Source organism: Mytilus galloprovincialis, chromosome 2 (assembly GCF_965363235.1).
Source record: "Mytilus galloprovincialis chromosome 2, xbMytGall1.hap1.1, whole genome shotgun sequence".
Taxonomy (NCBI): Eukaryota; Metazoa; Mollusca; class Bivalvia; order Mytilida; family Mytilidae; genus Mytilus; species Mytilus galloprovincialis.
Genome location: NC_134839.1, coordinates 1,969,061 through 1,985,023, shown reverse-complemented (window position 1 = coordinate 1,985,023; position 15,963 = coordinate 1,969,061). Strand labels below are relative to the sequence as shown.

Below are 15,963 nucleotides of genomic sequence, written 5' to 3'. Positions count from 1 at the left end.
GTTGTTATATTGACCACAATACTGGCAACATTTGCATATATTTCTCGAGAGTTATTTCCCCTGATATGCATTTAATATTGATTTGTTTAAAAAATTACCTTTTTACTTGTTTTGATCTTGAACAAAGTGATAATCCTACTATGGTAATTATATCATGTTTATGATTCACCTACTAACCTTCTTAATAGATATCACAAGTGGTTTCAATCAAATATATAATATATACCTTTCCATTTCAGCATCTTAGAAAGTTAAATAATTTCAATTCCTACTTGGCTATTTTATCTGCTGTTGATTCTGCACCAATCAGAAGACTAGAATGGCAGCGACCAAATTTGGAGGTAAGTCTGTCCATTAACATACATAAGATAAAAGAAAATTATAAGGAAGTATGTAGTTGCTGTGTTGATACAACATAACAAATGTTTGTACATGACTGTTTGCATATTTGTATTCCATTATTGTAGGTTCATTATTAGTCTGTAGGATATCGATTTTCGAGGGTAAAGGTTTACCATGAATACAAATTTTCTATAGGATTGTATTAAGACCGGCTAAACAAGAAATTCAAATATTCATGAAAAATACAATTGTTCCTCAATCCATGAAAATAATATACACGAATATAAAAGAATTTCGCAGTATGCCTTAAATAGGAGTAAAATACAGGTATTCCCCCATACAGACTGGCTCAGTCCTTCAATTTGAAATAAAAACAGTAGAGTGAAACCTGTTCAAACAGAACCCTGTAGTCCAAGTGTCCCAGTGGACGGCTACCTTGCAGATTCTGCTTATTGTATATTTGTTAATTTGTACTCTGAACATGCATGTAATATTTGCCACTTAAGCAAATATTTAATCATCAATCAGCTTTTGGCTCTGACAGTCATTTTTCATGACAAGAAACCAATACAAAAAACCTATCCAAACTGAACCTTGCATAAAGTTGAAACAACTCTAATCAGGACATACAGTGAATTTTCTGTAATAATTTAACTTCAGTGGAGTGTCTAACTCAAAACAGATCTTCAGTCTAGAAAGGATTTAGGTCAATTAAGAAGTACTGAATTTAGTATAGTTCTGACAAGTAGTCCTGAAATCAGTACATGTATATAAAACTGTAAATTGAAAAAGGGAATGTGTCAAAGAGACAACAATCTGATCAAAGAACAGAAACAGCCTGAGGGCTACCAATGTTTTCTTTATGATGAGTTTTCTTTATCTTTACATACCAAAAGTGTAGATTAATATAATGTGATTATTTTTCAGGTACTAAAGGAGTTTTGTCAGTTAATTGACAGTTCTGGTTCATTCAGAGCTTACAGACATGCATTAGCAGAAACAGAACCACCATGTATTCCTTATATGTAAGTTTGGTTTATTTCTGAGAAAGTCACTATTCATTGACTTAAAGTTTTGCATATATAAAAAAAAATAGATGTTGTATGATTGCCAATGAGACAACTCTCCACAAGAGACCAATTGATACAGAAATAAACAACTATAGGTCACTGTATGGCCTTCAACAATGACAAGCCCTTCCCACATAGTCAGCTGCTTGCATAGTTGACATGTTAAAGTGTTACCATTTTGATTTCAAAACTTACATTATACTATTTAAATGTGTCAACAGTTTATTTTATGAAGGGTTAGCGGTTAAGGCTTTTAGATATCAAGAGTTGTGTTTTGAGAGCTTTTTGGTACATGCCAGATATTAATACTCGGATTTTAACAGCTACATTTAACTTTTTTTGTTTTCAGTGGTTTAATTTTACAAGACCTAACATTTATCAACATTGGCAATCAAGACTTCTTGCAAGATGGCAATATTAATTTTGCCAAGCGATGGCAACAATTTCATATCCTGGATAGCATGAGAAGATTTAAAAAGGAGTAAGTATTTTACTAATTATTCAATATTGTGAGGAAAAATATAGAAATGGCAATTGGAAACAAAATCAAAAAGGACAAGGTACAATAAGGGCCATTTTTGGCCCCCTCTCCAAATGAATTGAATTTTATAATTTTAATAGACTAAATATAGAAGCTTAAAAAAATGACAAATTTTTTTTGTAATTATCATTTGTTGGTTGCCTAGCAACAGATTTAAAATCTGCTATTTATGCGCTATTTTTAACCATATTCATTAAAAATGTGTTTTTTTTTATATGAATAAAAATGTATCATTGTACAATAAATATATGGAAATCTCTAACTATAATGTCTCATTTATCTGAATTATTAAATACGAGTATTTATCATATCTTAGCCACAAGAATGACCCTTAGCAACAGCACTGTATACTAAGCAACCACAGCCTTTAATATCTCTTCAAGGTTTATGCAACCCCTCATGTGTTGACCAAAGCTAGGTATCTATTGTTAGGTGATTACATGACAGTTGTAAATAACTTACATTTTGTTAGCTTTTTAATGCTTGGAAACTACCTAGCAACCGTATCCATTGCGTAGCAACGACCTTTCTCTATATGATTTACGCTGATATTGTACTTTTCTTATGTTAATTTGTCATCTATACGGTTTTGATATTTTGTAGATTTATCACTATCCAACTTGAAGCTTGGTGTTTACTAAACGAAAAAAAAAAACGCCCCCCCCCCCCCCCCCCCCCCCCCCCCCCAAAAAAAAAAAACAACAAATAATAAAGTCTTACGAAAAAGTTTGAAAAAAAAAAAAAAAAAAAAGTTATTATGACCTTCAAGGCCTTCTCAACAAGTATTATGTTAAGTCCTTGTACAATAGCAGTTAAGTTAAAAAAAAAAACAGAATGCATTACTGGAACTATTGATTTATTCAATGATCAAACAATTATATAAATAATGAAATAACAGGCAGTTTTCTTTGACAAAATTACACAATGTTCTGTGAATGTTCGTGGAACCAATGAAAATCATCCTTTGTAAAAAGTTCCACTGCATATAGATAAAATTGAAATCGGGAATGTGCATGTCAAAGAGACAACATTCTGAGTATAGAGTATAAACCGCCAAACAGGTATAACTTACTAGGTTAAGTATGTATTACGCAGAAACTTGTAAAAAGCATCTTAAGATATAGTGTAATATGGACAACAAAATGTACGCCATTGGTCTGAATCAAAACTGTCGGATGTTTGTATTAAAAGTGAAGGTAATTAGATAAACCTATCATAGTGCATAATCATATATCAACACATTTCTTTTGGTATGTATGTACATAATACCACATAAACAGGGTAATCTCCAAAGTGACCAAAGTCTTGTTTATTAAAGACACATAGCATCACACGTGATTATCACACGTCAATCAGCTCCAATGAGGAAAAACTTTAACAAGATTTGCTGACAAGGTGTACCAAACTATCTTCTATTTCAGTATAATTGTAGTTCATTATTTAGATTTAAATATTGTTTAATGTAGAGTATGTTCAGTAAGAGCAAAAAGACTGATACCTAAGCTATGACTAAAACTCATGTGGATCTAACCTCATTGGCAATCATAACACATCTTCTTTTTTATATATCTGACATGTGACTAAAAATGTGTACAAACATATTCTTATTCTTAATTAGTGAGCAGATAATTAACAGTAGATCAGCGAGAAAAAAAAGTATTCAACATTAAAATCTAAAAGTATTCCGCAAGACAAGAACAATTTTAATCGGATGCTGATCTCCGAAAAAAAAATCGTTTGTTAATACAACAATGAAAAAACCCACCCCCTGTTGAATAAATTCACTATATCTATGCATTTACATCTTAACCTCTGTCAATAAATATGAGTGTCAGAGATTCACTCCTCAATGAAACCGTCACTATCAGAATCGGAATCTGTTTCAAGTGGCACATCTTTTGCATTCAAAATTGAATCTGCATATTTACACGTGCTTGGTGTCTCTAGTTCCCACCTGCTATAACCAAGGTACCACATTGTAGATGCAATATGCGCACAACAACCAACCACCCGGGCGCCAACTTTACAGGTGCAATACCAACCAGTGACTTCATCTCCACTAAATTCAATCCATAGACTGTACACTCTTGAGGACGAATGTCTGGATGTTAGTTTTACTCGTAATAGATTAGGACGGTCACGGCAAGTCTGGAGCATGTAATTGTCATCAGATAGATGGCTTTCTGTATATCTTGGGGCTTGCTTCAGTTGATATACTCCCATTGTAATATCTCTGATTTGTTGGAGAGTAAGTTTAGGAAAATCTAAAACGTTTTCCGTGCCATTTACTTCAGAATAAATAGCCTTTTTGCGAATTAGATTATTGTCCTCGACATACTTCTGTACCTGGTTACCAAGCTGAGCTTTATCCAGCATAGTTTGGCCGATCTCTTCATTGCAAAAATCATTAATCAGTGGAGCCCGGAAGCAATTAATAAATGCAGAAACAATTCTGACAAAATCTCCAATATAGGGAACGAAGTGGTTTGAAACGACCTTGTCGAGAAAGCGCCACTGTTTTATGCGTCCATTGGCGCTTTCAACTACCCATCGAACTTTTGTTATAAGTCGTGAAGAATTTGCCTCCTCGGTAGTGTGTTGTTTTTGTCCCTTTTTGATGAAACAAGGCATCTCTACCTTCAAGTTCATACTCTCAAGGAAAGCTTGAGCATCTCTGAAACCTATGTCGACTACTAATACGTCATCGTCCTTTATCCATTTCTTTATATCTTCAGCATTGGTTTTAAATAAATGCTTGGTAATTGAGGCATCGTTGTTGTGGCCATTGGCATAATATGGCCCCAAGACACTCAAAATGTAGCCATCAGATCCAACTATAATCATGGGCTTGACTAAAGGTCGATTTTTGTGCATACTGTAGGTTTTCTTCTGGAACTTGTGGTATGAACTTTTCTGTATGTATATGTATGTCCCATCTAGGATCAGAACAGCTGTGTCTTCATTGTTTCCTGTAAACAATGTTTTGGCAGTTGGAGTTGTATGGCTCTGGGCAAAAACGGAATGACTCATATGGTTAAATCCTAAAAATGATGGAACAAAATTTTTAATTAGAGATTCTCGAGCTGAGTGTACGGCTCGCCGTATATTGTAGGACTTAAGGCTGAAAAGAGTTCCCAAGATTGTGTTCGATAATCCAGTGCGTAATTTTACTAGGAGAATAGCAAGACATGTTCTTATTGAGCGTACCTCAGAGTTTCTTAAGTCTGTAACATGTGTGGCGACAACGTCAAACTGTTGTTTGGTGAGTCCAGTGAGATTAACAAAATCGTCATCTGACATAGCTATCTGGACATCAAAATTAAGTTTTCCAACATCTTTTAGCATTGACCTGGTTCTATCCAACAAGTTGTTTACATCCGTACGGTTGAAGAATGTCGACGGAGAAGTATGCTTTAATGCTTTCAGAGCCTCTTGCTTGAAGTATTTACCAACAAGGTGATCAGAACAACACCTACTGTTCGTGGAAATAAAGATGCCCTTGTCTATAAATGTTTGTGTCTTGGCTTCATTGGGAACAACAATAAGTCTATGTCTATTTGAATTCTGCTTCTTACAAACAATACACATACGGTGTGATTTTGTGGTAGAACATATTGGAAGTTGTATTGTTTTTGGACTAAGGACGCCTCCAGAGCTTGGTTGTTTTTTTTCATTGCTTTTATTTTTTTCTGCAACAGTCACATTGTTAACTAATTTGTTCGCCTGAATTTCTCGTTGAATTCTTGTTCTACATTTTAAGCAAATTGCGTCATGTTCGTACACATGTCTTTTTAAAATTGACTCTACATAGTTCCGTAATCCAGAATTAAATATTGCTCGTCGGTTTGTCTCTTTTAAATGCGTTTTCATACATATAATGCAACTGAAATTTCGTGGGGTAGGCATCCTCACAGCATTACCTAAAAATGAAAATGAAGGAGAAATTACTTTAATTATTTAATCCAAAATCGTTTACTCTAATTTAACCTTTATTTTTAGTTGTATTATTTATCTTCCTGTGAACCATAATGCAAAAAACAGGAGCAGATTAAGCCAGTTTCAAAAAAGAAGGTGGAAGTTGTTCATACCTCTTTTGACCCGGCTCGGAACAATATTTTCCGTAATATACCCATATTAAACAGAAATCAAATGTATCTATACACAAGTATAATGACGAGAACGTTATGCTATTATACAGTCGCGGTAGTTTGAATATTCAACAGATGGACAAGGCGAATGCAATATAGTTCCTCTTTTAGACCGGGTGTGATATGCTGTATAAGACTAATTGTATAGTGTCTAGTATGCCATACGAGATGCAAATTCATGCAGCATATATTTAAACATGCAGTAACAGTCTTAGAATATTGTGATGTTTGAATGGTGGCTCTCATCAGTGACGTTAACCCAACATTAAGTTTCCCATATATCATTATTTTTGTTCATCTTTTCAATAGCAGATCACCTTCAATGCCGAATCATTTCAATCCAGCTGACACTTGTGTTTATCGTATGGTCTTGTGCCGAGAAGACCCTTGCAACCAGTTTTGTTAAATATGTATAAAATAATTTAAAAAATAGTGTTGTATATATTTACCATTCCTTATGTTTCTTCATTTCTATCAATGTAAATACTGTAACTCCTTATGGATGTACCTGAAATAGATATCGAAATATATGTCTAATATATAATGAGCGGCTGCAAAATTATTTATCTTTATTAAACAGCCTAAAAAGGCTACCTTCTCTTATCTTGTAAAATATATAGTAAGGAGGCATCGGCTACAGACATGTATTTCACATTCTGAATTATAATACAATTGATAAAAAAAGTGACCGAAGACTACAACAGTCATGCTGCTGATATCGAATTTATACTGAGCCAAATTGAAATATGAGAGAAAGTTTTTTCAAACAAAAGTGATTAAGTATTAAGTCTTATAGTAATTTTTGGGGTCCTTTATAGCTTGCTGTTCGCTGTGAGCCAAGGATCCGTGTCGCAGTCCGTACCTTGATGTATAATGGTTTACTTTTATAAATTGTTACTTGGATGGAGAGTTGTCTCATTCGCACTCATACATCATCTTCCTATATCTATATATTATACATGTTTAACAAAATAACTATACCAATTTCGAAAACTGTAACAGGCATACGAACGTCCATGAATTTCATTATGTGGTGTCCATGGTTTACATAATCAGGATGTCAATTCTATATCTGTAATAAGACAGAAAAATATATATTATATGAAACCTTGCTCATCAGGTCGTCCGAGCATTTGTGTAACGTTTAATTATGTTATGATATATGTATATATATTTATTTTTTCATTTTTACTTTAAAAACCAAGGGCCGGAAAATCTATCTTTAAAAACATGTTAATGTTATCTGTTGATAGAAGTTAAACCTTAAAATATTTCGTGTATGTCTGAAACAACTATGTTATATCTACAATTTATATATGAACTCCCTTTATAGCCGATTTCGTTGAGTGTGTAGGCAAAGGTAATATCTTTGGTAAGCTTGCTTGTTAGCTGAACCATTCAGTCATTATTAGGTTAGGTGTACTATCCTCTTTGCAAATGCATTGATCGTCCAAAAAAAGGGGATTCAAACCCCCAGATCCCCCCCCCCCAGCCCCTGGATCCGCCACTGCCCAAGTTACCTTTGGCTACACACTCAATGAAATCGGCTGTAATATTATTTCTTCAAATGACTTCTATTCAACTTCTCTCAGGGACGAAATCAAAAGTTCAATGTAGGATAAAAATTCACATAGTTTTTCCACTAATTCCCCCCCCCCCACTCCCTTAACTTAATTTGGGGAAAATGATTGACCAATAGGGATACATGTTAAATCGAAGTCAAAGAAAAAAAATAGCAGCCATTTTATCATTCCACCCAAGTTATTTGATATAAGTTTGCTATACAAATGTACTTCATTGATCTTTTGATGTCGTCCCATATTGAAAAAATGATTCCAAGGGCAAAAAAAATTGAATGAGGCTCAAACTTGGAATCTGTTGCATACCGTTTGAAGTGACTAAAACTTTATGTTTAGAAATCAGACTAAATTGCTGGCTATTATATCATGAACTCGAGCATTTTTCTGCTTTTCTTTCTTTTTTGAAATAAAATAAAATGATAAAATGATACAAGTAAAAAAAATGAAGAAAAAAAATACTAATGGTAGTGGTGAGATTCGAACGTAAGACGCCCGGACAAAAGGCAACGGCGTTCCCAGTCGACTACGTTGTCATCATGACAACTATAGTGTAAAATGACATACTTATCACTATAATAATTGTTTTTTTTTTAATTTGTTATGTTCTCCGTTAATTCTATTTGTAGTCGAATTCATACGGAAATTGGAAATTATTTTACTTGCAAAAATTGTTAAATTTTCATGTTAACTCATAAGAAAAATGATACTGTAAGGCTGAAAGCAAAAAAGGTTGTTTTCGGCGGTAGTCAATTTCGCAAAGTCGTCTGCAACCGGACCGATATTTTGTTCCCAATTTTCACATATTCTGAGTATATTTTTTACTTGAAACGAAAAATTATTTTCATTCAAACTCTTTGTAGCTGTAATTTATATCATGACTCAACCGGTCTCAGGTACACATGAAAATGGCTGTTTTATCGTGTGTGTCAAATGCCGATGATACGTTTTCACCATTTGTTTGTTGATCCAAATTGGTTAAACAAAATCTAGATTGATAAAAAGAAAAAAAATACAATTTGAAGAATGATTGCCAAATCTCAAAACTAAAAACCTCACCTTTGGAAATATTCTTGATGTAGTTGGTGGTGTCTGGTAATCACAGCTGAATGCGGAGTTTTTCAGCCCTTTCTCCGATTTCGCTCCGATTTTACTATTACGGCGAAGTTGTTGTTTTTTTTGGGAGATAGTTTTATTCATATTTGAAGGCCTCCGCCAACGTGAGCCAAAAGTTTCTCTTCATTATCAGAAAATTCTGTTTGAATGCTATCCTTATCACCATTCTTTTCTGTGGCTCACGTTGGCGGAGGCCTTTAAAAACGAAGAATTTCAGTCCAAAAATCAACATTTTGGTACCTTTTGGTGTAATTAGGTAACTTTAAGCAACCCAAAATCGGATTTCTGCTTTACCAAAAATTAAAATCCGCATAAGCTTCTAAAGAACAGATATATGCAAATTATTTCCGATTATAATTTCGTTTATTTCATGAAAAAAAAAAAATTACAAAAAAGGGGGCCAAATACGGCCCTTAGTGTACCTTGTCCTTTATTCAGTAATTATATTCTTACATCTGTCAATTATTTAGAAATATAGTTATGAGTTTGTAAGCAATAAAATGATGCTATAGTTTAAAGGCTTGTTGCATATCTTACATCAAAACCTTAGATTAGTCAAAATTGAAATGTTATAAATTGCTATACAAGCTTTGTGTTCAGCTTATCAAAACAAGATGAAAACAAAACAATTGGTGATAGTACTGCTGGTACCTATATAACCCTCAAACCAGAGGTTGAAGTTACAAAACTTTGCGCAGTGCTCGGAGCACAAAAATCATGCTCTTAACATGAAATCAAGCATTTTCATTGGTTGATTTTGGAGTATAGGTGACTTCAAGGCCAGGTTATTTCACTCATTCTGCAAGTCCTTTCATTTCTTTTGTTTGATTGAAGGATTTGCTAATTTTCTTTTATTCCTGAAAACCTCTGGTTTGTTTTGTTAGTTGGTTTGATTCTTTTTTGGTTTTTTCGGGGCGGGAGACAGGTTATTGGTGGCACGTGATTAGTGGTTTCATAGTTGGCATAGAGATAGTTAACAGACATTAATTTTTAGCTATTTCAATTCTAGGTTAGAATAAATTAAAGAGTACATTAAGCTTCATTTGATTTATTTTATTGATAATTTGTTCCTTTTCTAAAGTAAACATGAAATATTTGTCACTGGATATTTAACAAACATGAATTATTCGTTTATTACAGGTGACTTTTTCTTTAATCTCTTCTTATCTATCTTTAATTAAGATTTCATGAATTATATGATACTGATGTTTATTTTTTTTCAGCAAATATGAGATGAAAAAGAGTGAAAGGATTTTATCAGTATTCAATAACTTTGACGACTGTCTCTCAGAAGAAAGTTTATGGCAAATTTCTGAAAAAATAAAACCAAGAGGGAAGAAAAAAGAATTCAAACCAGAATCATGATATCTTAATGTTAGAATCACAAGGAATCCCTGGTAAAAAAAAACATGAAAGCTCAATCCAAGAGCAGAAGAGAAGACTGATCCATGTCTCAAATGTGTTTCAGAAGGTGCTATAGATAACATGTATTACAAGAGTTATTGAGACTCTGTAATGCTTGTGATCTGGGTGTAAATTGTGATATGCAGGACTAAACTTTCACCATTGTTTTGTATTATTTATTTATACAGTAATTATGTATTGTATGTATATCAGCAGTTAATTATGGTATGTTAAAGGAAAATGATTCTTCAAAAAGAAACAAATCTTTATGGTAAAAAGATGATAAAAATAATGATTTATTATTAGTAACAGTTCAGGTTTTGTATAAGGAATGCCTTTGTATGAAGAGGACATGGCAACTAAAATTACTTTCAAAGCAATGTTTTTAGAACCATAATAGAGAGTGTTGAAATTGTGTTCTTTGTAATATAACTCCAAGCAGTTTAATTTGTTTTTAACACAACCCATATCAGTATATTGTATTGTATAATACTGTATTGGTCCTGCATTGTATTTGGATTCATACTCATACATGTATGTATCTGGAAATTACAGATTGGAAAGTAACATCAATGAAAAGCTCTGTTTATATTAATGGACCATAAAATCATAAGTTAATAGGAGAACAAAGCCACACTTTCATTGAATTCAATTTATATATACAATATACTTATTTAACAAGTCTATTTACCGATAAACTGATCTAGTTTAATTGAAAAAAAAATTTAACAGACATTGTATAACTTATAACGTTGTGTCATTGAACATGATTATTGATATTAATAAACCATAATACCACTAACAAATGAGATAACAGAGTAATACATTGAAATGAGATTTTAAAAATTTTGATTCAATTAATCTGTACATTACCAACTATTCAAAAGAATGTGAATATATTGGAAAAAAATAATCCTTGTATAACTTTCAATATCATTCTAGCCTAAAAATCTCCTTAAAAAGAAGTAAATTTTACCGATTTTTAAACATATTTTTTGTTTGAGAATTGGAATTATTACATGTTAAGGGCATACAATACAGTTACAGGGGAGGTAATGACGTTGCTAACGTAAATTGTTATTTTCGCGACGTCAAACTATGACTTATCGAGAAAAGATTCAGTTTTCGACTGTTTTTTTATAATTTAACACTTACTTAACTTGAAAACAAGTTTATGGACCCCTCTTTTTCAAAATGCCATTTGGTTTGATTACGTTGGAAGATTATGTGTGTCAATTTTCATGAAACTGTAAATAGTGCAATTTTTTTAAATTTGATAAATATACAGCAAAAAATAACATTTTTTTCTACATTCATGAACATTTGATAAATATGAGTTATTTCTGAATAAATAATGTATAAATTTTTAGGATACTTATAAAATACAGAAATTGCAAAATATTTAAAAAAAAAACAATTTGTGTTTATCTTTAAAACAGAAAAGTTATGTTTTTCGTATCGTATCGTATGCCCTTAATGTATTAGAATGATTTGCCATTATAAAGTGATTTAAGGTCAAGAGGTCAGCGAGGCATGTTTTGCTATTACCTAGAGATGACAGATCAAGGTTAGGCATGTATATATAGCTTTATATATTTATTTGAAGACAAAAACTTCCAGCTGGTCTGAGAAGTAAATTTGATGTGTTCAGTAGACATTTAGAACCATTAGTGTGTATATATCACTTAGCACATATGTCTTATGTTCATTCAAGTGTGTAACTCATACTGTATCCAACTATGGTCTTGTGTTCATTCAAGCATGTATCTGAAATTATTGAACTTCATTCAAGCGTGTATCTGAAGCTGTATCGAACTGTGGTCTTGTGTTCATTTAAGCGTGTATCTGAAACTGTATCGAACTATGGTCTTGTGTTCATTTAAGTGTGTATCTCATACTGTATCGAACTACAGTCTTGAGTTTATTCAAGCGTGTATCTCTCGCTGAACTATGATCAAATTTTTACAATTTATTTCTCAAACTCTGTATTTGAATAAAATTTGCATATTTGATTTGTAATATTGATTATTAATATGATACAAAAGTTTTACAAGGAATTATTCATACTGAAAAAGTGAAACAATTATTTGATAGGCAGTTTTCACATAGAATTTTTTTCGATTTGCTCAGAACTCGTGAAGTTGTGAAACATTAATTTAATAGGCAGTTTTCATATAGAAATTTTTCTATTTGCTTAGAAATCTATCATTCAGCACATATCCGTTACTGAAAAAAAAATGAAAGTATGCTTTAGGGGCCTTTTATAGTCGACTATGCGGTATGGGCTTTGCTCATTGTTGAAGGCTGTACGGTGACCTATAGTTGTTAATACCTGTGTCATTTTGGTCAAATGTGGACAGTTGTCTCATTGGCAATCATACCACATCTTCTTTTTTTTATATTTATGAATAGGACTACTATGTAGCAAAGTATGAGGATCCTTCAGTGAAACAAATATGCTTCTTTATGTATTTTGAACAAATAGACTATGTTTTAATCAGTTATGAATTTGCATCATTTTATAGATGTGTAGTTGACTTATTATCTAATTTACATTATGAAATAGTGCTATGCTACAAATGATAAGGGCTGTTACAGAAATTTTCATACGAAAGGGTTGGATAGGCTCTTAAACAATCAGAAATTTCAAAGAGTTTAGATATTTATAGCTATAAAGTTGTGATTGCACGGTACAATTTTTCATCAAATTTGATAGTCACCTTAGTAAATTATACAGTATTCTGACGAAAGGATGCATTTTCCATCAGATTACCCTTAAGACATCCAATTTTAGTGTTCATATGGTGTAACTTTTGTGTACACCACATTATAGGTAAAAAATCGGATAGAAATTGTATGGTGTAAATCCACCTTTTGCCTTCCAACATTCATATGAATTAGTTCTGGAACACCTTTTTACATATGTAAATTGTTAATATGCAGAATAAAATGCAAAATAAAATGCAAGATGACTTAAAAATAATTTGTTGTTATTATGCAAAATACACTTATTGACCATGCACATTTTATACCTGTTTATTTATGCTAAACAAGAGCCCATTTTAGTACATTGTTGAGAGCCATTTTTAATGTTATTTATAGTCCAATATACCCAAATGTCCAAATAATTGTTAAAAGTTGAAAAGCTGGTCTTTGAATAAATGTAGCCAGAATTATGTACACATATTTTTTAAAATACATGTAGATGCATCTTATTGTGTGTAATTTTTTATATAGATGTGAAGTGCACTCAAGAGATATATGGGAATTTTTATTTTCTCAAAGTATTGCCTCTGATCCTTAGAAATATACCAGTAATGGGGAAAAGAAGTTGGTTAGCTGATCTACTCCTTTAGGTCTAAAAATATACAAAGATTCAATATATCAAAATTTTGTGATGGGACTTTTAACTTTATTAATAATAAACTGGTCAAATGATTAGTGTAATTATATTGATAGTCTCTACCCCCTGTCAAACAATCAGAATAATATTGAAAAATTAAGTGTACAGTACTTTCATTACCATATTTGACTGTGTATAGTACGCAGTTATGTACAGTACGCAACCCCTTCTTTTCCTTTCAAATGACGCTTTGTGATATGCAGAATATAATTCAATATTCTACATACTGAACCAATTATTGATACTAGTGTGCAGAGAGTGTTACATGTATATGCAATCATAGAACAAAATGCAATAATTTTTGATAGAAAGTTTTGTACCTTTATTTAGGGGCCAAATTTCGTGTTGTAGTGTAATTCCTTCTTTGTTTTAAACTTACAACCAAAACCATACATGTGGTAACAAAATTTTCTTTAAAGTGACTAGTACTGTTCTAATTTTCCTAAGAGCTTTTTTTTTAAATCTGGTTTTTGAAACCTATCTGGAAAATTACAGCTAAGATCACTATATTCATTTGTAAAGTATCTGATGCAAGAACTGTCAAAAAGTACTGTTTATTACTTGTCAATTGTTTAAATAGCACTAAAAGCAAAATCAAATGAATTGACCAATTGAGTGGAAAGTACAGTGTATATACATGTACATGTATGTACAATTTTGGGTGTAAGTCAATGTAAATAAAAAATTATTCTCTCATTTAAAAATCTTAGTACAGATACATACATTTGAATTAGTTATATTTTATTATTAACAAGCATACAACTAACGTTTTTTTTTATAAAAGAAAATTGAACTACAGGTAGTCACTGTTGCCATCTGTAACATTTAAAGGGGGTATCATGATTTATTTGTGTGTGAACCATGTGGAATAATTTTATTTGATATTTTTTTGCTATTATGAGATCCTCACATCTTTTCTTTTTGTATATATGTATTTATGGTACAGATATAAATCACAAAAGGGCTTGTAAATTTTACAAAGATTTCAAAATGAATTAATCCTTTGTTTCCGTCATAACCCTTGTATATAAAGTTGTTTTTATACTAGTGTAAGATTTTGTTAGTCATTAATTTATTTCAGATTGGACATTACACAGTGACCAGTGTTCTTGTATATTTATTCTCTGATAAGATATACAAATTATTTTGGTCGGTTCGAAATTTTGAGGACCACATACATAACCTTTAATAACTTCATCCCCAGTAAGATAAAATCTTTTGATTACTTAACAAATCACTAAGAGCCATAGCTATTTCAGTAACTTAACTGAGGAGGAAAGTATTATGAATATTTGTTTAAAACAATACTATGCATAAGTAAATAGATTTATGCAAATGAGTTGGAGTATTATTGAACAAGATGAAAGTTAGTGTAGTTTCTTTAAGCCGCATATTTGTCAACATTTTACGGCATAAGAAATTAAAGTTATAAAACAATCTCATTTTGGTTAACTTTTTTTGAAGAGATTTTTTTAGATGAATTCCTGTAAGTATTGGAAATGTTTAAATTAGTAAACAATTATAGATGAAAATTGTGCTTATTAACTATGACAATAGTAAATTAGACAATGCGATAGAAAGAGTTAAATGTGTAGTACATCTGTCTGTGTATAGAGGTTCATTTGGTCACTAAAATGTGTTGTTTTAGCTATTTTTGTGTACAAATATGTATAACTACCACATGCCTGATTAAAAAATTGTCAAATTATAAGTCTGTATTGATTCTCAAACTGCCCTAGTAATTATATAGAAAAAAGAACTATTTGGAATATAATTTAATGTTCTGCTTATAAACACAAAAAATATAACATGCATATTGATCTTGAATATCCTTGCTTCCAAGAATATAGATCCATATGAGGCCAGCCCCCACTCAAACCATCACATTTTCATGTTTATTAAAATACAAAGTATGGATCATATGTTGATTTTGTCATATATATTTTGAAAAGTATACATCATAATGAACAACTGGTGTTAGTGTCAAATTAGCAGCACATTTTTATGCAAGACTAAAGGTTTAACCTGATACAGGCGGGCAGAATGTTGAACCGGTGGACACAGACTGAAAATGCAATGCCCAACCTTAAGTAGGCAGGCCATAACAAAAGTTCACCTAATTAAGCACTATATTTGAAAACTGTATTATCAAATAAAATAATAATGGTCCATTGCAAGTTGTACACATGTGACGTCTGCTTATAAAACTATACGTCTGATTTAAGAAAAAAAGATAATGTATCTAGAGGACATCATGACCTGGTTGCATTATCATATATGTATGTCCAATTATGTTCAGTCAACTTTGGAATCCAGGCAAAATCATAATAATCCATTCTTGTATATAATTGAAAATGACCAC

The 15,963-nt window shown here is 31.8% G+C and overlaps 2 protein-coding genes across 13 annotated transcripts in view; one reads left to right on the top strand and one right to left on the bottom strand.

Moving 5' to 3' along the window:
* Nucleotides 1–15,312, top strand: part of LOC143062667 (rap guanine nucleotide exchange factor 1-like) — an 86,492-nt gene extending 71,180 nt beyond the window's left edge. For all 12 annotated transcript variants that reach the window (XM_076234378.1, XM_076234372.1, XM_076234376.1 and 9 more), the window contains 4 exons: nucleotides 240–341; nucleotides 1,270–1,367; nucleotides 1,762–1,893; nucleotides 10,018–15,312. In XM_076234378.1, the coding sequence (XP_076090493.1) occupies nucleotides 240–341; nucleotides 1,270–1,367; nucleotides 1,762–1,893; nucleotides 10,018–10,159 (474 nt within the window). In that variant the 3' untranslated portion in view covers nucleotides 10,160–15,312. The remainder of the gene's footprint in view (nucleotides 1–239; nucleotides 342–1,269; nucleotides 1,368–1,761; nucleotides 1,894–10,017) is intronic.
* LOC143062668 (uncharacterized) lies at nucleotides 2,827–6,566 on the bottom strand. The gene is made up of 2 exons (XM_076234384.1): nucleotides 6,551–6,566; nucleotides 2,827–5,873 (listed from the first exon to the last, which is right to left on the bottom strand). The coding sequence occupies exon 2, from the start codon at nucleotides 5,857–5,859 to the stop codon at nucleotides 3,793–3,795; it is 2,067 nt and encodes a 688-aa protein (XP_076090499.1). The 5' UTR covers nucleotides 5,860–5,873; nucleotides 6,551–6,566; the 3' UTR covers nucleotides 2,827–3,792.
* Nucleotides 15,313–15,963: the final 651 nt, after the last annotated feature.